Source organism: Muscardinus avellanarius (assembly GCF_963383645.1).
Source record: "Muscardinus avellanarius genome assembly, chromosome: 1".
Taxonomy (NCBI): domain Eukaryota; kingdom Metazoa; phylum Chordata; class Mammalia; order Rodentia; family Gliridae; genus Muscardinus; species Muscardinus avellanarius.
Genome location: NC_137786.1, coordinates 21793894 through 21816689, shown reverse-complemented (window position 1 = coordinate 21816689; position 22796 = coordinate 21793894). Strand labels below are relative to the sequence as shown.

The 22796-nt window shown below is 33.3% G+C and overlaps 1 protein-coding gene across 2 annotated transcripts in view; it reads left to right on the top strand.

Annotated features, from left to right (window-relative positions):
• Positions 1-22796, top strand: part of LOC308274350 (cadherin-10) — a gene marked incomplete at both ends in the record, with an annotated part of 115833 nt that overhangs the window by 52831 nt on the left and 40206 nt on the right. For both annotated transcript variants that reach the window (XM_080712011.1, XM_080712010.1), the window contains 3 exons: positions 10405-10699; positions 13130-13249; positions 14140-14307. In XM_080712011.1, the coding sequence (XP_080568137.1) occupies positions 10405-10699; positions 13130-13249; positions 14140-14307 (583 nt within the window). The remainder of the gene's footprint in view (positions 1-10404; positions 10700-13129; positions 13250-14139; positions 14308-22796) is intronic.

The following is a 22796-nucleotide window of genomic DNA, read 5'->3' as shown; positions in this document are numbered from 1 at the left end:
CCTAAAAGCCCTAAGTCTCTAGCAATGTGAACAATTATATTCTGGTTTCAGATGCTTTCAGCCTGGTCTTGTAGACTCATAATTCAATACTTGTCTCATGTCTTACGAGGAAGACTGGTAATGTGTTTGATGTCCTTCACTTCACTAGTGTTTTTACACTAGTACTACATGAACTCTGGGTCTTCTTTTTCCCCAGATGCACTCTTTTCTTGGATCAACATAAATTTTCACCTTCAAGCCCATGGCGAGAATTGACTAATTTTCCCAGAGAAAAAACAGCTGGCAGTCACCAGTTACTTCTGTACAATTCTTTTCTCTAAGGTGTCAGCTCTTGTTTTTTATACAGTGGCAATGGTTGGTTTTGTATTCTACCTGCCATTCCTCTTATTGTCGGTGGGGGGCATTTGCCTGCTATCAAGGAGCTAACTAATCTATTCCTAAAATACACTGCAGATGTTTTCAGTGACCTAACTTAGAGTTTCAGGGAGAATTTTAGGTTAACTTTTCTCTTCCTAAACAAATTAACTTTTCCTTGGTAATCTATGTATTTATCCTATTCCCACTGAAACAAATTAATAGTTAATTGGAGAATCTATGTAATTTATAACCTCAATATTCTACAATTGAAAATGATAATTTCTTTTCTATTATGTATGCTATAAATTTATTTCATTCCGGTTCCATTTCATAAAGTCTATGTCTGACTCAAGAAAAAAGAATCAGTAAGACTAAGTTTATTTTTCTTCAAAATTTTATTGTTTGCATGTTGAAATCTTTAACTAAAACCTGCTTCTTCCTGTGCAAAATATAAGTCTGAGAGACACAAATCTACAGATTTTTAAAGATAAAATTACATTACATTTTCATACACTGCTGTATACACAAAGAGATACAGACATTTTTAAGTATGAAATACTTATTTACTTATTCATTCATGCAATTATTCATTCATACAATTATTTTAACATTTAAAACAATTGTTTATGTATTCAAATAGTAAATGACCACAAAATCTTAATAATATTAATAAATATAAAAAGGGAACAAATTCACAGTGAACACTATAAGCCCTCAAGAAGGACTATAGGAGAGCCAAATAAAATTTGTGAATTGGGACTGTCAATATCATTAAGATTTCACTTCTCCCCAAGTTAATCTGTAAATTCAGTTGCAGCACATCAAACCACTAGTTTTTCAGCACTGACAAGTTCATTTTCCAATCTCTACTGAAATGCAAAGCATCTAAAACCCCCCAAAAGTTCAAAAAGAATAAATTGGGAAACCAAACACTACTTGTTTTTAGAGTTAATAGAAATGCCCAGTAATTAAGTGAGGTAAGAAGTTAATAACATATAGATCAATGACACACAATCCATTCATAGTCCAGAAATGGAAATGTGTATGAAGTCAGCTAATTTTCTCCAAAATTCTAAGATAATTCCATGACACAGGAGTAATCTTTTTAATAACTGGTTCCAGATTAATCAATCTTCAGTACCACAAACAAACACAAAATAAATAAATAAATAAATAAATAAATAAATTCTCAATTCACTCAATTCATCAGAAAACACAACCAATGAATGTAAACATCCAACATCCAAATCGCTTTTTCCCTTTCCCCATCTTTAGCCATACCCCTGTAGACATCAGTAGGCAGACCTTTTCTGTATCATCCAGTAATGTACCTTTTGCTCTTCTGACTTTCAAGATAAAAGCTTCTCTGTACATCTTAGAAACCCAAGAACTTCAAATATATCCCACGAAGCAAAGTCTCCAAAGTCCCCAAAACTGGCACACATAGAATTTCCATCACTATCACCAGTTCAGTTCAGTGCAATCCAATGTATGAGAGATTTAAATCAACTCTTTCAATGAACTAGCCCTCATTTTCCTTTTATATATGTTTCTGTTATATATTTCTTGATGAAAAAAGGGTAGAAATATTATTAGATGGTCTTTTTTTACAAGTTGCTCTCTAATTCTTTTTTAATTATTAATTAAAAGTTAATCTCTTGGTTTTAAATAATGTATATTTCTTTAACAACTTGTAGCATTTATTTTTATGTGTTCCTGTATTGTAAATTTGAGATGCATAAAATGACTTCTCCAAGTTGTGGGAAAATCAAGCATCTAACTCTTCAAAGTCATTTTCAAACCACATTTGCATAGCTTACTGATTTTCAAAACTCTAGACAGAAGAACCTGGCTTTTAAAATAATATCAACTTTCTGTAAGCATTTCCCCAGGTACAGTCTTTGCAAAAGATAATCTAATGCATTAGAAATAATAAGTCTTTTGTATATTTTACACTTAAGATCTTATAAATTTCTAAACAATATTTTTTATTGATGGTCTCTTTAGCAGGGAATGACTGTAAAATATGTATATGGATCAATGCTTTTGATGTCATCTCAGTGTCTTTTAGTACTAGCAAAGAAATATGCTCTAGCCAATACACTTCAAAATATAAGTTAGCATGATTTCTAAGAGGAGGTGCCTGCTAGAGTTTCATAGCAGTAAATTTTGATCTTTTGAAAGGTCTTGAGTAATTCCTAACAACTTCACAGAATTCAAACCTCCAGGACTATCCATATTGGACTCACAAGGCAGGAAGTCCATGAGTACAAAACCAGCCTTTAGCTGGCTTTATTCTTAGAAGACCAAAAGGGGGGAAAAAAGGATTCCTACTTATTTAATCTAGACCCCAGTGTGTGTGTGTGTGTGTGTGTGTGTGTGTGTGTGTGTGTGTGTGCGCGTTTCTTTCATGGAAGAGATCTCTAAAGAATCCTGTTACATGACAAAGGCAAACCACTTTCTTTTTTACCTTGTTAGGCCCTGATCTATACAGATTTCAATGTCTATCATTTATGTCCTCTGTATGTGCCTTTGGCTACAGAAAGAAATTATTCAGAAAAGTATATTTTCAACTAACTTGCACCACTCACACACTATATATTTTTAGATTATTGTATTGTAATATATTTCATTTATAAAATTTATTTTTCCTTCCCATTTATATTTTTGAAGTGTAAATTGTTTCACTGGGATTTCTCTCATTGGTCTGTATTTTCCTATATCATTAATATTAAAAAATATTCCAAGGAAAATAAAATAAAATATGCATAGAAAACTAATTTTCCACTCTTAACACCATAAAGTTCACATTTTTCAATTTTTAAAAATCTTTTTATTGGTGCATTGTAGTCGTACATCTTAATGGGGTACAAGATTGTGGAGGCGTACATGCACACATCACCCAATTAGCCCTTATCCAATTCCCACCTCATTTCCTCCCCTTCCTTCCTTCTCATGTTTGGCTTAATGATTGACTTTGATATGTTTGTTAATGTACATCATGAACATTAAAGAATTTCTCTCTTCCCCCCTCCCATCTCCTCAGTTAGGTCACCTTATTTGCTCATCTATTATATCTCCTTCTTTGTCTAGAGTTCCTACTATGACCCATTTTCTTTTTTTTTTTATTGGTTCACTGTATTCATACATCATATTGGGATACAAACTTTTGTAGACATACATGCACACATCGCCCAGTCAGCCCCCACCCGATCCCCACCCCGTTCCCTCCCCATCCCTCCCTCCCATGCTTGGCTTAGTGGTTGACATCTAGTATTATAGCAATTTATCCAAAATTAAAAATGATAATTTCACATAACAGTTTCATTTGTCTGATACCAAGCTTTTGATGACTTAAAGATAACATTTCAATATTTCTTTTTGCTTTCTTTCTTACCAGTGGATATTTTTGGGAGAATATCCAATTACTTATTCTTTGTGACTGACCAATCTTACGCAGCATACTTCTCTCCAGTTCCATCCCCTCAGTTAGGTTACCTTATTTACATTTTTCAATTTGAAATTTGCTCTCCTCCCTTTTGTACTTTTAAGCCACAGCAAAACCAATAACTACTTATTTCTGGCCAGATGATGTTTGCTGGCTTTTATATGTGTTCAGCTACATTATGATTCTAGACCATCTTTACCAGTAGTTTTTATTGAATACAAATTTGATTATTTGATTCAGTGCTTTATTTTTGATTTGATAAGATGTTACTCACTGGAGCAATTAGAGCTGTATGTTAATGTTGATGCCATCAGAATAACAGCGTATTTGCCACATTCTGGCATTTATTTTTTAACAGCTATAAAACATCTCAACTGTTTGAAAGAAAATCAAGCATAAAATTATCACCATACGTTGGAAACTCTATTCAACAATTTTTCATATTTTTAGGTTAGTGAACATAAAAAAACCCAGAAATTGTTAAACTCAGACAGTGCATGTTAGAATCCTCTCAGTTCATTCATTAGAATTTGTCTTTCAGAGCTGGGCGTGGTGGCACACGCTTTTAATCCCCATACTTTCGAGGCTGAGACAGGAGGATGGCACAGGTTCAAAGCTAACCTCAGCTACTTAGTGAGGCTCTCAGCAACTTAGTGAGACCCTATTTCCAAATAAAATATAAAATAGGTCTGGGAATATAGCCCGAGCTTCCATCCCCAGTAGCACCAAAAAACAAACAAACAAACAAAAGAATTATTTGTCTTTTATGGAACTAAGTTTAGCAATTGTAAACATAATTCTAATTTTCTGCACTATCATTTTATACGTATTTTAAGTGCAAACAATTATCAATATCTAAAATTTTATCTTTCTTGAGTAGGAAAGAATCTCACAATATAATTAATGTAAATTCCTTGGAATTAGTAATCTTTCACTGGCACTATTGACTGATTTTTTTTTAAAAAACTAAATTTTTTTCTAGCCAAAGGTAAAAATATAAGGTAAAATTCTTTATCTATTATTTTGGTAATAAATTACTTAAAATCCATGTACTCTGTACTGTGTAAATCGATACTTTGGTTGCTTTATATATTTCTTTATTTTATGAGTCACTGGAAAATAGAAAGGAACTGCTATCTAGAGGTAAAATTTGCTACTGTCTGAATATCTTCCCCCAAAGTTCATATTTAAAGAATTACTAAACTCCAAGGTGATGCTATCAGCTGGTAGGGGCCTGTGAGAGGTGATTAGGTCATGAAGGTGGAGGATTGCTCATGAATGAGGTCAGTGCACTTATGAAAGGAGCCCCAGACAGACAAAGGTCTCACCCTCCTCCTCTGTGAATACACAGCTGGTCCATACCACCACATGGCAGAAAAGGATGGGGCATCTGCTGACTGCACTGCTCTTGGACTTTGCAGCCGCCACAACTGTAAAATAGAAAGTTCTGCTTTTCAGAAAGTACCCAGTGTGTGGTACTTGATTATAGCATACTCAGCTGACTAAAAGAAGGTTAGACCAACACCGGACCTCTCCTGAAGTGTAATCTATGTTAATTTTGGTGTGACAAACAATTGATTGGCTCTCTGGTTTCTACTATAAAAAAGTCTTTCTAAACTGGATAAGACACAGGATCCCTTTTAGTTTCTAAAATTTATTTTATTCAGATATCTTTTTGTGTGCATTAATTACTGGTTATCGAACCCAAGGACTTTCACCCTATTTTTTGTTTGTTTGTTTGTTTGTTATTTGAAAGAGGGTCTCCCCAGGTTGCTGAGAGTCCTGTTACTTTGCTGAGGCTGATCTCAAACCCGTTATCATTCTGTCTTGGCCTCTCAAATACTAGGATTACTGGCATATGCCACTATGCCCAGCTCTCTTAAGATAAGCACTGTACAAGAAATATTATGTCATAGGAACATGTCACGTTTAAAGTTACTAGGCATTTATTAAATAATTCGTGTTTGAAATATTTCTTTTAATTTTAATGGGTTGCTTAACTTTAAATATCACCACTACTCAATATAAACAAATGTAATAATGAGTTGTAATTCAACATAACGGAATAAAAAGTTAAGCAACAGGAAAATGACTTTTGAATGTGCAGTGCATTACCAGTTTTTCTATTTTCATGAGTTGTCATATATCCTGCCATGTCCTTTATCTGGTTGTGAATTTACAAGAAACACAGCAGGTTGTGAATTTTTAATAGGCTTTCCTCCAGGAGAGGAAAGGTCAGTATTAACATAAAATTCTTCTTAAAGATTTGTGGCACAAATGTTTCACACCGGAAAACAGGTGTTACTGAGGAACTAAAGTCACAATAATTTAAAAATTATTTTGTATGTTTAAGAAAAAGTTAATGCCTTCTATGATACAATAGCACAAGTCAAATAGACCTATTTCTGTGAAAGTAGATACTATAATTCTTTTGACACATGATCCATTGAAGTTAACTCTGCAACAAAAGCAACTGATTTTATTAAATCATATATTTAGCAAATTTAACTACTGATGTCTAATATCAAAATAAAAAGGAAGGAATAATGAGAAAGGTACAATTATAAGAACTAACTTCTCTGCATGTGGTAAAAAGCTTAGAATGTGTAATAAGATTTTCTCATTGAAGAAAGGAATAAATGAATAAGGTAATACGAGGACCAGAGTACAGAAAGTATTCACAGAGACAATCAAAATAATAAAGATAAATTAAGAAAGAATAGAGAAAGCCAAGGCAGGAGACTATAACTTTTTCTACCCGTCTCTTGTTGCAACTTTTAGTATATCATCAGCATCCAATAAGCCTGTTAGAAGTTGGTTTATGTAATCTATCAATTTCTTCTTAGAAGAGGCATTTTCTCAAGTCTCAGGAGTACAGAAATTTACCTCTCTGACTTAGTAGAGGAGATGGTGGTGGTAGTTCTTTACTTATCTAGTTCTCAAATACATTTTTTAAAATATTTTTTCATGTTTATATGAAAGTATCAGTAACAACCTTATTTAATAGTGTGTAAAGAGAGGGAGAAAGAAGGTAGTGGGACATTGTTAGAAGAAAAAAATTAAAATTAAAATTAAAAAAAGATGTGTGCATATATGAATGTATCACTTTGAATTTCTCTACAGTGTATCCTTATATTTCACCAATAAAAGTTCTAGAGAAAATTTTAAAATAAAAATAATTATTCAGATGGTTGTGTTAGAACACACCTGTAACCTCAGTACTTTGAAGGTTTAGACAGTAGGATCACAGGTTCAAAGCCAGCCTCAATGACTTAATGAGGTTGTCAGCAACTTAGGAGGACTCTGTTTCCAAATTAAAAAAAAAAATAGGGTTGAGCATCTAGCTAGAAGTTAGAATGTCCCTGAGTTCAATCCCCAGCTACACACACACATACACACACACACACACACACACACACACACACACTAATACTAATAATCCTTCATTCTTATTAAGTATATAATAAGGTCAAGGCCTTAATTAAAGTCACTTTATCCTGTATCCTTTATTCTAGTATTAGTGTTCAGTTGTTTCCCTTGGTAAGACAATAATTTTCTTAATGAAAATTTTCATTAATGAAACTTCTAATGATTTAAGAAAAATTATTGCCAGGCACGGTGGCACATGCTTGTAATCCCAGTACTTGAGAGACTGAGACTGGAAGATTGCAGTTCACAGACAGCCTCAGCTACTTAGTAAGGCACTGTTTCAAAATAAAAAATAAAAAAATAGAGCTAGGGGTGTAGTTCAGAGTACCTCTGAATTCCATCTCCAGTATTGAAAAAATTGTGTGTGTGTGTGTGTGTGTGTGTGTGTGTGTGTGTGTTGCTGGTGATTGAAATCAAAGGTATTCTCCAAACTTCCCCCTGGGTGAGTCTTATTTTATTTTTTTATTTTGAAATAGGATCTATCAATCCTGATTTAGATTCCCAAGTACTGAGACTATAGGTGTGTACCACCATCTCTAGCTCTTATAAATCTTGGTTCTTAACATAAAACTTATTAATTCATAGGTTTCATTTGCTTCTCATAATTACATTTCTATTGAAGAAAGTAGTCATCCTTTCATTTTCTGATTCTTAGACCATAATCTAACTTAAAATCCTCCTCTCTTTGATTCACTGCTACCATGTTCAATTTTCTACTACAATAGAATCTCCTGCTGTATGCAATTCAATTAGAAGGTTTAATTTTCACTCTCTGTAGTATAAATGAAATTTAAAAAATCCTGCTGTGATTTATATATTTGAAAATTTAGTTTTATAAAAATTAAAATTTTACATATGAGCAGCTTTTTTCTTTACCTGTTTAACTGATTAAAATAGTTGAACTGGTTTTAATGATCTCCCTCATGCTTTACAGCTCTCTTTACCCTAAATCTATATTGTATAAACATTCAGTGTTCTAAGATACAATTTTTGTAAAATGTAAAATTTTTCCGATTCAAACATCTACTCCTTTTTTTTTAGGCAGTTTAGTATGTATAGTACATTTAAAAAGTCTTTCCTTATTACCTTTGGATTAGTTTGGAGGCTTTACTGTGAATCTCTATTGCACACTTTGTATGAATCTTCCATTGATTTAAAGTATAATTTTTCATTTGCTTTTAGATGCACCTGACTCTTGTGGTAATAAAATATACCTCAATTAAAATTCCCAAGTAAATAAACAATAAGCATCAGATTGTCTACTACACACCATAAGGTTACATGTTCAACTGATTGTAATATCAATGCTCTTTTCTTAAATTATTTTCGTTTCCAGACAGAACAAGAAATATTCAATGCTTAGATCTGCCATTTAGAAAATTGTCACTATGTTTCATATGCATATAATTGGAAAGTTTCCCAGAAATTATGTGTATTTTCAGTTACTACAAAGCATCATTTTTGTGACTTCTTGAGAGTGGTTCCCTGGACAACACAGTCATAGCTTACTTCTGAGAGATTTTTAGTTAAAAGCAGCTATTTTCTGAGTTTTCTACCCCTACTTTACTATTTATAAGTAATTTCAAATATAATAAATACTTGTCTCCTAACTCTTCATCCTTTGCTCTAAAATACTTGTTCATTTTAGATGTTCTTTTATCCATTGTATCTCTAATAATGAGTCATTTATCCTAAAATCAGAAAAGTGGACATTTTTTGAGAGTTGATGCTTAAATGCAAACTGCTAAAAACCACTGGAAAAACCGATCTGGTTTTGCTGACACAGTCATATCTTTAATGAGAAATTAAGAAAATCTCTAACTTGTTAAATATTTAAGATAAATAAAACTTAAAGTATACTATTTTATTATAAATAAGGAAACTATGATTCTTACACATAAAAATGCTTACTGATCAAAAGTTTCAAGAGAAGAGACTTATACTCCCCGTGTTTTTCAAAGCCCGTCTTTGTTCATCCTATACCCAAGCTCCTTCCCTCGGGATAAACATCTTATGGCAGACAGCAGACATGCTTATCCAGAACTTTCACCCGTTTCCAGAATATCATCAAGTTCCTTGGGAAACATTCTTCCTTGCTCAGACATCCCTGAGATTGCTTCTAGATATTAAGAGATTCTTCCTTCCAGGTCAGCCTCCCAAAGACCAAGGTCACTCTCCAGTTCATGCCACCCACCCTGAGACCTAGCCTTATGGGAGAGCATCTGTTGAAAAGCAATAGAAATGGAATTTGTCCCAGGCACACCGGATCCTGAGTCATCATTTGCACGATGAGGGCGTGTGTGCTGGACTGACATGTTCATGTGAATGGATGTAAAGCTCTTTGATGTGATGAATTAATTCCAAAAGATTTAGTATGGTGACGTTATAGTCACAGGCCAAGGGAGCGAAAAGTAGAGGTGCTCGACATTGCCTTGTATTTTGAAGATTTTAAGAAGATAGATTTGACAAGGTGGGAAATTGGAATATGTTTTATTGTACAGTTTATTTTTTTCCCTTCTGGGGATCAGTTTACCTATTTCCTTCATAAATTTAATATGTATAGGCATATCCAATGTAGACATCTATCTATACTCTTTCTCTCGGAGCTACAAACATTTGTGAGGTCATCACTGTCCTTTGTTTGAAGCAAAAGATGATCTATTCTGTTCCTAAAGTAAAAGCTGTGATTTCTTCAGCTTTGCCCATCTTACAAGTTCTACAGCACTGCCAGTTCCCCCACGGAAATAAAATAACTAATAGCAAATTTGTAGACAGTGAAATTTCTGCACAATATGAGAATTGTTTTCCATACAGAGAATGAGATTGAGAAAGCAATGCTTATATGGCCATATCGAGACTGATGGCTGATATCTTTATCAAGCTTATTTTCTCATGAAAACTGTTATTTACCAAGTAAAGCAAAGAAGGAGTTTGGTTTACTTTTATTTCTTTTTTTCCATTTGGAGTAAAAATCACAATGATACATAAAAGGCTATTTCTAGTGCGTCAGGTATATAAATGAGTGATCAAACTGATTCAGCTCTCATTTCAAGAACCAAGATTACTGACCCCATTTTTTAGTGATGGGATTTGATGGACTTTCTCTGAATTCTTTCAGCATTATGTACCTTTAGGCATAATCATGAATATACTTGTTTTATTTCCCCTAGCTTCATTCAGACCAAGATAAAGGAGATGGATCACTCAAATATATTTTATCTGGAGATGGAGCTGGTACGCTTTTTATTATTGATGAAAAAACAGGTGATATTCATGCCACAAGAAGAATTGATAGGGAGGAAAAGGCCTTTTATACTCTACGTGCACAAGCTATTAATAGAAGAACGCTGAGGCCAGTAGAACCAGAATCTGAATTTGTGATCAAAATCCATGATATCAATGACAACGAGCCAACATTTCCAGAAGAAATTTATACAGCTAGTGTTCCTGAAATGTCCGTTGTTGGTGAGTACAGCATTGCTGAATGTATTAAAAAGTATAAAAATAATTTTAAGAAATTTCTATGATGCTAGGGTCAGTTCATGAAAATAATCTTTTATTACCCCCACAAAAACACATTTAAATTCTTTTAGAGATTCATGCATTTTACATTTCCTAGAGATTTATAAATATTTTCATTACAGGTACGTAGTCCTCCTCAGATGTCAAGAGAATATTATTGACCTTCGGTAGAAAACTGAAAATATTTTTGCCACATAGATTTGAATAACAGTTGTGTAACATCTGCGCCCCAAATATATTATGAATATAGTTGTCCCTTGAATTCTAAAAGAAATTGGTTTCAGGAAACTTCCTTTACCCTCCACCCCCACCCCGACATAGATATCAAAATTTGTTGATGTGCAATCCCATTATATAACATGGTGAGACATTTTCATGTAACTCGTACACACACATTCTCCCATATGTTTTCCATCATCTCTAGATGACTTCCAGTACCTAATACAATGAAAAGCTATTTAAATAGGTATTACACTGGACTGTTTGGGAAAAATAACAGTAAAAAAAAAAAAAAGCCTGTGCATGGTCGGCAGAGACACATTTTTTTTTTTTTGTGTGTGTGTGGTACTGGGGTTCCTGGAAGCCCTTCTACCTCCGGGCTACACTCCCAGACCTATTTTTACATTTTTATTTGGAAACAGGGTCTCCTAAACCAGCGCGCGAGGCTGGCTCAGAACCTGCGCGATCCTCCTGTCTCTGCCTCCCAAGTGCGGGGATTACAAGCGTGCGCCACCACGCCCGGCCATGAGACACATTTTTTTAAAAATCATTTTCATCCCAGGCTATTGAATCTCACATACAGAAATCACAGATACAGGGACTAATGATATGCTAAGAATAAAATTGCTGCAAGAGTTTTATGCTTATTCTCTAATTACAATTCACAAGAAATTGTCTAGTATTATCTACATACTTCTAATGGCAGAACTGACTAAATTATTGTATTATTTCTTATCTTATATGAAAAGATGCCATTTTATTATATTCCTTTATTAACATATATATATATATATATATATATATATATATATATATATATAAACATCAACTTTATTAATATAAATCTCCTATTGGAATAAACCAGTTAAAAACTCAGTTAGTCACATACTACTCTAGGATCACAAACTTAAACTGTGGAACTGTAATACGTAAAGCATAAAAATTTAGAGCTATAGTAACAAGGAAAATGTAATTTCCCTTTTTTATTTTTATTTTTTGTAGAACTGGGGATTGAACCCAGGGCATTTTACCTCCAAGTTACACACCCAGCCCTATTTTTTATTCATTACTTTTTAACAGGATCTCACTAAATTTGCAGAGGACCGCAGAAGGTAGCTGAGGCTGTCCTAAAACTTGTGATCTCCTGTCTCAGTCTCCCAAGTGCTGGGAATACAAGTGTGCACCACCATGTTGAGCTTGGGATTTTTTTTTTTGATATTTTAATTTTTTTTATTAATGCATTATATTCATACATCGTATTGGGGTAAAAAACTAGTGTGTACATACATGTACACATCACCGATTTAACCCCTATTGGAATTTTTTAAATGTAAATAATGTAGAAAGGATATTAAGATTACTTTCTATGTTTGCTGAATAGAGAGTGATAAAAATTAATGCATCAAGGAATATTAACATTTTTAGAGAGTTTAATATTTGGATTTAATTTAAAATACAAACTTCAAAATGTGTGTCACTTTTTTAAAATTCATGAAACCATTCTGGTAATCTTGTTGTTGTTTTTGCAACAGATAAGAGCAAATTTTCAAATTGGAATTCCTCAAAATATTTGTCCCAATATTGTTATTTAATATTTTCCTTGATCAATTCTAAAGACTTTGGCAATCACCTTAATATAAAGCTTTTATAAACATCATGAACTTTATTTAAAAGATTTTAGTAGTTCATGAAACATGGGATCATCTTGAATTGTTTCTAAATTTAAAATTTAATTTATTCATAAAATTATATTCTAGAGCAGATGTTAATTATTTTTAGAGTTAATTAGTGCAGGGGGAGAACAATGAACCTATGCCTCTGTGATTAGATATGTCCTTTACACAAAATAAATCTATTATGTGAAAGCGAATTGAAAAATAAAGCTGAGCATTGGTAAAGTGATCATATTTCTTATATTATAAAAAGCAATACCATTATCTACTTCACGCATAAAAATACCTATTTATTAATAAATGCTATATAGTTGAACCATAATAGCACTCTTCATATATTAGATTTTCACCCCAATTATATATAAAAGTTTCTTTAGAGGTCATTATTAAAGCCAAAACCATTCAAGTCTTCAATGAAAACCAGTGCTTTTGCTCCTCCTTCTGGTACTGTGCAGAACTAAGCTGAGTTTGGATACTTCAGGTACTTCTGTGGTGCAAGTCACAGCTACTGATGCCGATGACCCTTCCTACGGGAACAGTGCCAGAGTCATTTACAGCATACTGCAAGGGCAGCCCTACTTCTCTGTGGAGCCCGAAACAGGTCAGCAATTATCAATTAGTGCTTGTTAATTTAGCACTCTTTATATTCATTAGAAATAGAAAGATTAAAGAGAAAAACCGTAATAACACAGAAAAGTGATGATGTGACATCTAAAAACCCAATGTTAAAGGAGTGAGTTAGTTACTATGTAAGTATTTTGGTGTCTTTATTTATTGGTTAAGAATGGTCTCTATAGCATTTAGTATGTTAAGAAATAGAAAAATAAAGTATAACATCTTTTTGTAGAATTATTTGTTAAAATTTTTAGACAAAATAGCAAACATGTATATGTATATAATGTATTCATATTATATTTATGCATGTATATGTATGTATTTATATGTATATAATATGGGTATATTATGTATATATTATATATGTATGTAATATGGGTATATATATATTATATACACATCCAGTTCTTTTTGTTTTTTATTTTGAAACAGGGGCTCATTAGGTTGTCAAGACTGACCACAAACCTGTGAACCTTCTGTTTAAGCTTCCCAAGTACTGGGATTATTACTCATACACCACCATGCCCAGCTTGCAGATGTATACTTAATGCTTTATAGATGAGCAAATAAGGAGACCTAACTGGGGGTGATGGGAGTGGGGAAGAGGGAAATTCTCTAATGTACATGATGTACATTCACAAACATATCAAAGTCAGTCACTAAGCCAAACATGAGAAGAAAGGAGGGGGGAGAGAATGGAGTGGGAAATGGGGAAGGGCTAAACAAGTGATGTGTGCGTGTATGCTTCTACCCTCTTGTACCATTAAAATGTATAACTAAAATGCACCATTAAAAATTTTTAAAAATACCACTATGTACTTAGATAATTGTTGGCAATCCAGTGAAAATAATGAAAGCATTTGTATTTTCTTTAAGGTATCATCAGAACAGCTTTACCAAACATGAACAGAGAAAACAGAGAACAATACCAAGTAGTCATCCAGGCCAAAGACATGGGAGGCCAGATGGGAGGGTTATCCGGAACCACCACAGTGAACATCACGCTGACTGATGTCAATGACAATCCGCCTCGCTTCCCCCAGAGTAAGTGCCCCTTAATGGTCATTCTGTAGGACAAATGATACAGAGTTTTAATAAGAAAAGAGGGACCCAGGTGCCATGGAGCATGCCTATAATTCCAGTTACTTGGGATGCTGAGCTTCAAGTATCACACGATAACAAATTCAAGGCTAGTGAATGCTAATTTAATGACACCCCTTTCAAAATAAAAAAAATCATAGGGTTGGGGGTTTCGGTCCCCAATGTCACAATCTCTCTCTCTCTCTCTCTCTCTCTCTCTCTCTCTCTCTCTCTCTCACCCTCCTCACACACCCACGGTAGAATAAAAATACTTTGCCAATCATTTAGTTTACTACATATTAAAAATTTGCACAAAAAGAACTAAAAAGCCGGGCATGGTGGTGCATGCTTGTAATCCCCGTGCTTGGGAGGCAGAGACAGGAGGATCACACAGGTTCGAAGCCAGCCGCGCGTGCTGGCTTAGGAGACCCTGTTTCCAAATAAAAATGTAAAAATAGGTCTGGGAGTGTATAGCCACTCCCAGACCTATTTTTAAAATAGCCCGGAGGTAGAAGGGCTTCCAGGAACCCCAGGACCACCAAAAAAAAAAAAAAAAAAAAAAAAAAAAAAGAACTAAAATGTATATGTTGAAACACTGTCATCAAGTACACTTATTTATTGCAGGCATATTTCAGTACCTGATAGGAGCTCTGATCCCAAATCCTCTTCACTTCTATGCTTTGCAGCTATAACAGTTATTTAAGAACTATTTCCTTTAGATAGCAAGAGAAATTAAGGCTTTATTGGAAAATGCACTGTCATAATTTACCATAAATGCATTTGTCCTTACTTAGACTTTAACAAAGAGGATCCTAACATGAAGGTAAAGTTTTTAAATAAAAAATCAAGCTCAAAAAATTATAATGACTTTGACAGAAAGGGCTGCATAGGAGAGGAGGACTTCATATAATTGAGGGGAATAAAAGCAAGAATAATGAAAGGATATGGGGGAGACACAGAGGGAAAGGAAGGAAAAATAAAACTTGATGAAAGAAACAATTCAAAGGATCCTATGTCCATATGTGAAGGTATCCCTACCAATCTCATTCACATGAATACGCAAGGTGGGGAATACAGTGTAGGAAGCAGGGAGAATTATAGCAAGTGCTTTGTGATATGGTATATTATTACAATGCACCAATAAAGTATATTAATATACTTTAACTCAACTATACAATTTAACAAAAGAATTTTATATACTAATAAAAACCTTTTCTATCATTGTTTATTTAATGCCAGTATTAGAAAAACATTTTTATTATTTCTAATCTATACATATCTGCTTAATATTAACTCTTCAGTTTTTCAAAATAAGTTAAACTATATTAAGACCATTAACTTCTGGCCAAAATACATGCACTTATTCCCTTTTATGCGCATTTGGTAGACTGCATATCTATTTGTATATGGAGAAAATGAGATTGAGTTTCAGTGAACATGCCCAAAGCTAACCTACTCTATTCTAAAGGATGTTGTACTTCAAGGTAGAATTTATATCTGTTAGGAATGAGACATTAAAAGTAGATTCTAGAGTGATTAGTTTTTTTAAATTTGCTAATATTATTCTCTATAATTGATCCCCAATTATAGTTGTCTTGTTTCTGGCTTAAATATCTCCATGATAAAATATGAAAATGTAAAAGGCAGTAACTTTTTATGTGATATTTATATATTATAGTAAAAACTTTTATTCAGAATAAGTTGACCTAAGTATACTGTATTGTTTTGACTCTTTAAATGTACTATATTTGAAGTTAGGGATTGTGATGTCTCCTCTCCTACATGGTTCTTATTTCTGAGAATTGCTTTGGCTATTATGGGACTTTTCTTTCTCCATATAAAATTCAAGACTGATTTTTCTTGGTCTATGAAGAATGTTGTTGGTATTTTGATAGGAGTATCACTGAATCTGTATATCACTTTTGGCAGAATGGCTATTTTGATGATATTTACTCTGCCTATCCATGAGCAAAGGAAATCTTTCCATCTTCCAAAGTATTTTTTAATTTCTTTCTTTAATGATTTAAGTTTTTATTGTAGAGGTCTTTTATATCTTTGGTTAGGTTTATTGCTAGGCATTTTATTAGTTTTGAGTGAATTAAATTGTTTTCTTTCTTTCATTATGGATTCCTTGTTGGAATATAGAAAAGCAACTGATTTCTTTAGATTGATTTTGTATCCTGCAACTTTGCTGAATTAGTTAATCAGCTCCAGTACTCTTTTGGTTGGGTTCTTTGGGTCTTCTAGATAAAGGATCATGGCATATCCAAATAAGGATAGTTTTAATTCCTCTCTTCCTATTTGAATTCTTTTGATTTTCTTCTCTTGTGTTATTGCTGTGGCAAGAGTCTCAAGCACTAAGTTGAAAAGGAGTGGTGATAATGGGCATCCTTCTCTTGTTCCTGATTTTAGAGGAAATTCTTGCAGTTCTTTCCCATTAAATATGATATTGGCTTTAGGTTTATTGCATATTACCTTCATGATGTTGAAATATGTTTCTTCCATTCCAATTTCCTGCAGTGTTTTTAAAATAAATGGGTGTTAAATTTTGTCAAATGCCTTTTCAGCATCTATTGATATGATCATGTGGTTTTTGTTCTCAGTTTTATTTATGTGGTGAATAATGTGTATTGATGTGAGTATTTTGAACCAGTCTTGTTTTACTGGAATGAAACCAACTTGCCCGTGGTGTACAATTCTCTTTATATGGTTTTGAATATGTATAGCTAGTATTTTGTCTAGAAGTTTTGCATCTATGTTCATCAAGTATATTGGTCTATATTTTTTTTTCTTGAGGTATCATTATTTGGTATGGAGATTATTGTGATACTGGCCTTGTAGAAGGAATTTGGAATTCAATCTCTTTCAGTTTTGTATAGAGCAATAGTAGTAAAATGAACATGGTATTGACACAACAACAGACATAGAGACCAATGGAACAGAACAGAAGATACAGAAACAAACCCACACACCTTTGATCTTTGACAAAGGAGCCAAACTCATACACTGGAGAAAAGACAGCCTTTTCAACAAATGGTGATGGGAGAACTGGCTATCCATTTGTAGAAAGATAGAGCTAAATCCTTACCTCTCACTATGCACAGGAATCAACTCAAGATGAATCAAAGACTTAGAAATTAGATCAGAGACTGTGAAGCTATTAGAGGAAGACATAGGCTCAACACTCCAACATATAATCACAAGCAGTAACTTTCTCAAAAAGACCTCCAAAGCACAGGAAATTAAAACAAAATTAACAAGTGGGATGGCATCAAACTCAAAACTATCTTTTCATCAAAGGAAATTATCAAGAACCTAAAAAGAAAGCCTACAGAATAGAAGATCTTTAACATCTACCTCTCTGATAGAAGGCTAATATCCAGCATATACAAAGAGCTCAAAAGACTCTACACTAGGAAAATAAAAAATCCAATCAAGAAATGGGCAACTGCACTGAATAGACACTTCATAAAAAAAGAGATTCAAATGGCCAATAGATAATTGAAAAAATGTTCAACATCATTATCCATAAGGGAGATGCAAATCAAAACTGTACTGAGATTCCATCTAACCCCAATCAGAGTGACAAGTATAAAGAAGTCAAATAACAACAAATGCTGGTGAGGATGTGGGGAAAGAGGAACTCTTTTACATTGTTGGTAGGAGTACAAACTTGTTCAGACACTATGGAAACCAGTGTGGAGATTCCTTAGAAAACTAGGAATGGATCTACCATATGATCTGGCTCTACCACTCCTGGATATCTTTCCAAAGGTGTTGAAATCAGAGAACTACAGTAACATGCATACTCATGATCATAGCAGCACAATTTGTAATAGCTAAAATATGGAACCAACCTATGTCTCCATCAAAAGATGTATAGATTGAAAAATTATGGGAAGTACACACGATGGAATTCTACTCAGCAATAAAGAACAAAATCATGTTATTTGCAAGAAGATGGAAAGACCTAGAGAAAATTATGTTAAGGGAGATTAGCCAAGCACAGAAAGAGAAGGGACTTATGTTTTTTCTAATATGCCCAAACTAGGGAGTATTGAGGATACCAGAGGGACTCCAGATAATGGAGGGGAAACCTCAGCAAAGCTAGAATGGAAAGGTAGGAACCGAAGAAGGTTGAGGTTGATTAATGGAGGAGCTACATTTGAATATGTGTAAAAGTATGAATTTAGCATGTTCAACCTGGACACTCATTGTTGGGAGGGGAGGAAAGGGGAAGAGGGGGAAGAGGGCACCAAGCACAGTCTGAATGTAGGCCATTTTCAATATGATCCACGTAATAATAAAAAAGAAAATATACCAAAAAATTAAAATAATAAATGTACTATATTCTTTTCTCTTATTTTATCTAAATTTTAATATAAAATGTATTATTTGAATGAAATTGCTTGGTATGACATAAAATGAAGGCATATAGAGTTCAGATGGAATTCTTGATCAGAGTAGTCATAACTATGTCTCTGTGATGGTTGTTTCCTTAAACTTTTAATTTACATGTCCCTTAGGCCTGCTGGTGTGATGTTGGGCCCCTAAAACACATGGAGAAAGCTTTTTCTTACTTTCTTTTTAAATAGTAAGAATTCAGCTCCAGCTTATATTTGTCCTTTGGCAAAGAAAAGAAAGCCAATAACAAACACGTGCAATTCTTTGAAACAGGTTTAAAGACATATATGCAATTTAAAACTTGTATTTTATAACAGGAAAACAAGGGACATCATGAAAGTATGGGAAGACCATTAGGTTAGAGAAAGGATGTCAGGGCAGGTAGGAAGAAAAGGTACAAAAAGTAATAGGATGTGAAATTTGTTAAATTATGATTTGTTTTCATGTATAAATATGAAAAAGGAGACTCATCATTCCATATAATATACAACTAAAATATGTAAATAAAAATTAAATTTCAGATTATATATGTATATCTGAGCTCCTCTTATCCCGAGCCTTTTACCATGCAAATAAAGGAGAATAAAACATAGCCAATTAAGTACATAATCTAAAATGCGCAAAAGTGTTCTTGAAAAACAGTTTTTTATGAGTAGGAAATACCTATTTGGAGTAAATATATTAAGCATTTTCAAAAATTCAAAATGCAGTCCATTCAATAATGGCACATCAGTAAGAGAATTAATAGATTCTTATTAAATAAGAACAGTAGACATCTTATAGGCAATGATGTTCAATGAAAATTCAGCTTATTATATTTTCATTTGTTATGACTCCTTTATTCATTCATTCAATAAATGTTTTCTTCCCTTTTATTAACTTTAAATTTGCAATTGGCACCCATCAGGCACTTTATTCAAGCTCTATAATAGTAATAGTTGTAATAATAGTGATTATAATGTCAATAAAAATAAAAGGAAGAAATAGCAGCAGTGCCTTCATTTTGTGAATGGCATTTTTACTGGACACTGTGCTAGGTTGTTCATTGTCTTAATTTATTTAATCATAACAACTCATGCAGATCAGTATTATCATCTCCATTCTACAAATGGGAAAACAAAGGTTAAAAACATTAGGGCCAAACTGCTAGTTATGGCAGAGATAAGTATACATCAATATGCAACTCCAAATATACAACACAGTATATTTAGAGGAACTTAAGAGCATCCTATATCCTGTATCATTATTTTTAAATTATGAACAGAAACATAACTTATGAATTTTTATTTTAGAAATGATCTTTTATATTATGAGTATTTGCAATCAAATCTGACTATTGGGAACACTCAGTTATGGCAATTAGAATGTTACTTGATAGTCCAAGTCAGCTAACATTCAGGAAACTAGTGTTTAATCACTAATATTATTTTATTGGACAGCCAAGGTTTAGAGAGAATTGTTTCTTAGAATTTTAGATGTTGCATATCACTGAAGCCTCACAACTAACTATACAGCTCTTATTTTATAATTATTATTATAGGACTCAATGTACAAAACAAGAAAAGGAGACTAAGGGTAGATATAATAAAGAGAGCAAACTACTGCTGTCTTATAGAAATATAATGCAAGCCATAATTGTGTGCCATATGTGCAATCACAATTTCAAAATTTTTATCATCCATATTAAGTAAGTTGAGTGGCAAGAGATATTTAATTATATATTTTTCTTTAATCCACTATGATCCTTTAAATATGTCAATATAAAACTTGTTCAGATATTTCCTGTTCTTTTTTTCTACATCTTATATTTGAATCAAAATATTTTCCATTGACATCAATTCTAGGTTCAGATTAATTACATTTTTAGTCTATAGCTGCATACGGGTTAGTAGCTTGACTAGTAGCTGCCATACTAGATAGCATAGGAGTTGATCCATTAAGCAATCTTCGTGACTTCCTTGACTTAGCAGCATTTTCATTTTGATCAATTTAAATGACCTTTGTATTTTTCAGTGTCATCAGTAAAGTTATACTTTGTGGCATGATGTAAGACTAAATAATTTAATTTCTATGAAATATTGTATCAGTGGCTGGAACTTATTATATTTATCTATCCAATAATGTTGATTTGTAGAAGTGCTGCTCTACTATTTTTTTTCATTAGGTTATTGAGTTTTATAAAAGTGGAGTCAGAACTTAAACTTTTCATCTGAGTTGACTGATCCAAATTCAATATTTAATATGTTGCATAAAGTCTCTGTCATTTGTAGGGCATAGGGACATGTGAACACTCAGATGTCCTACCTCATTCTTTCATATTTTTTAATTTGTGGATTTATAACAGTGGTACTCAGTTAAGGATAATTTCACCCACTGAATTTTATTTGGCATTGTCTTATGAGATTTTTGCGTGTAAACTGGTGTATACTACTGACATCTAGTGGAAGAACGCTAGGCATGCTGCTGCACAGGCTTGACACAGAATGATTTAGGCCAATGCATCAGTGTCTAGGTTGAGAGCATTACATGTGTAATACAGTTCAAGTGAATTTGTAAATTCATTTATCTAAAAGTATTTCTCAACTTTGGTTCTTGAGTTTTGCTCTGTTTCATGTGCTTAAGTTAAAAAAAGGTTACACATCAACATGTTAAATCTATCCACCAGGCATTCACGCTTAAATGTTTTAGACTTGTTCATCTGATTTTCTTCATTTTTCGTATACTTTCTTTAAAACCACAAAACCAAATATGCCTTAGTGAAAAAGCCTATGAAAATATTAAATTACTGGGTCCAGATCATTCTAGGGCATTGCAAAACCAACTGGGACAAGAGGATTTGCTTCTCAATGGCTTTTAAAAATTTTAAGAAGCATTCCTGGGGAAATGGTGCAATACTGACTTTAATTGAATCCAGGGTCAGTGAGCAAGCAATGTATAATCTGTGGAGGACAGGCTAGTCAGAGCATCTTTGTTTTAATGCTAAAGAGAACATCTGCATAATAATACGTTTAAAGCCATTCAAGAAAATGAACAACAAACTAAACAAACAAACAAACAAAAACAACAGATTAGCAGCAGGCCCAGTTTTTGAGAAAGTTTGCTGAACAGTTAAGCAGGTAGTTACATTCCCATCCAACTAGTTAGAACCTAGGTCTTGACTCTACTTTTTTAAGAAAATGAATGTGGCTGGACACCACCAGGATTCAAGAAGAAAGAGAGGAATTCCACATTTGAGACTCAGGGGAAAAGAACAAACCAAACCCACAAACATACTCCAAACCCTAGTGCATAGTTCAAAACAACCTTAGCTCTCTATGCACAGGTATCACAGAAGCAAAATACACAGCCGATTACTTTAAAAAATTATTCAAGGATGGACGGGGACTCCTAGAAAAACTAGTCCTCATAGAACAAAACACTTGTTTATAATGACTTATAGACCTTTTCTGCGCACAACTTAAGTTGACAAATTAGCGACCGATTACAAGTAAATTTATGAAATGTTAGCATAGTTGAGACTTATGATGGAGAAAATACTTGCAAACAGCAAACAAAGCAACACTCACTGTGTGACTAAGAGAACTCCTATTTGTGAGATTTTATATATTTAATCAATATCAAATTAGTGAGAATTTGATATAGTTATTATATATGCTTCTAGATCTATAGATACCAAGAGTGAATTATTGTTGTCTGCTATATTTCTCTCCATATATGTTTGAGAATACTAACAAAAATCAGGTATTCTCCATCATTTGTTAATGATAGTTCTGAAAATCAAAAATCCATCATTTATAGGAAAGTTTTTATTAAGATAAATTATAGGTGATGGGAGATCTTTGGGAATACAAATAAATTAACAAGACCCTGATTTCTTTAGTATCTCAATACCATCCTTTTGTATTTTCCATCAACTTATCTATAAAGATTATGTACAACTAAAATCAATTCAGAAACAATAGTAAAAACTATTCCAAGCCTGGGGGGCAGGGGGGCAGGTGTGGAGGCACATACTTGTAACCCAGTACTTGAGGATCGGATCAAGGGTT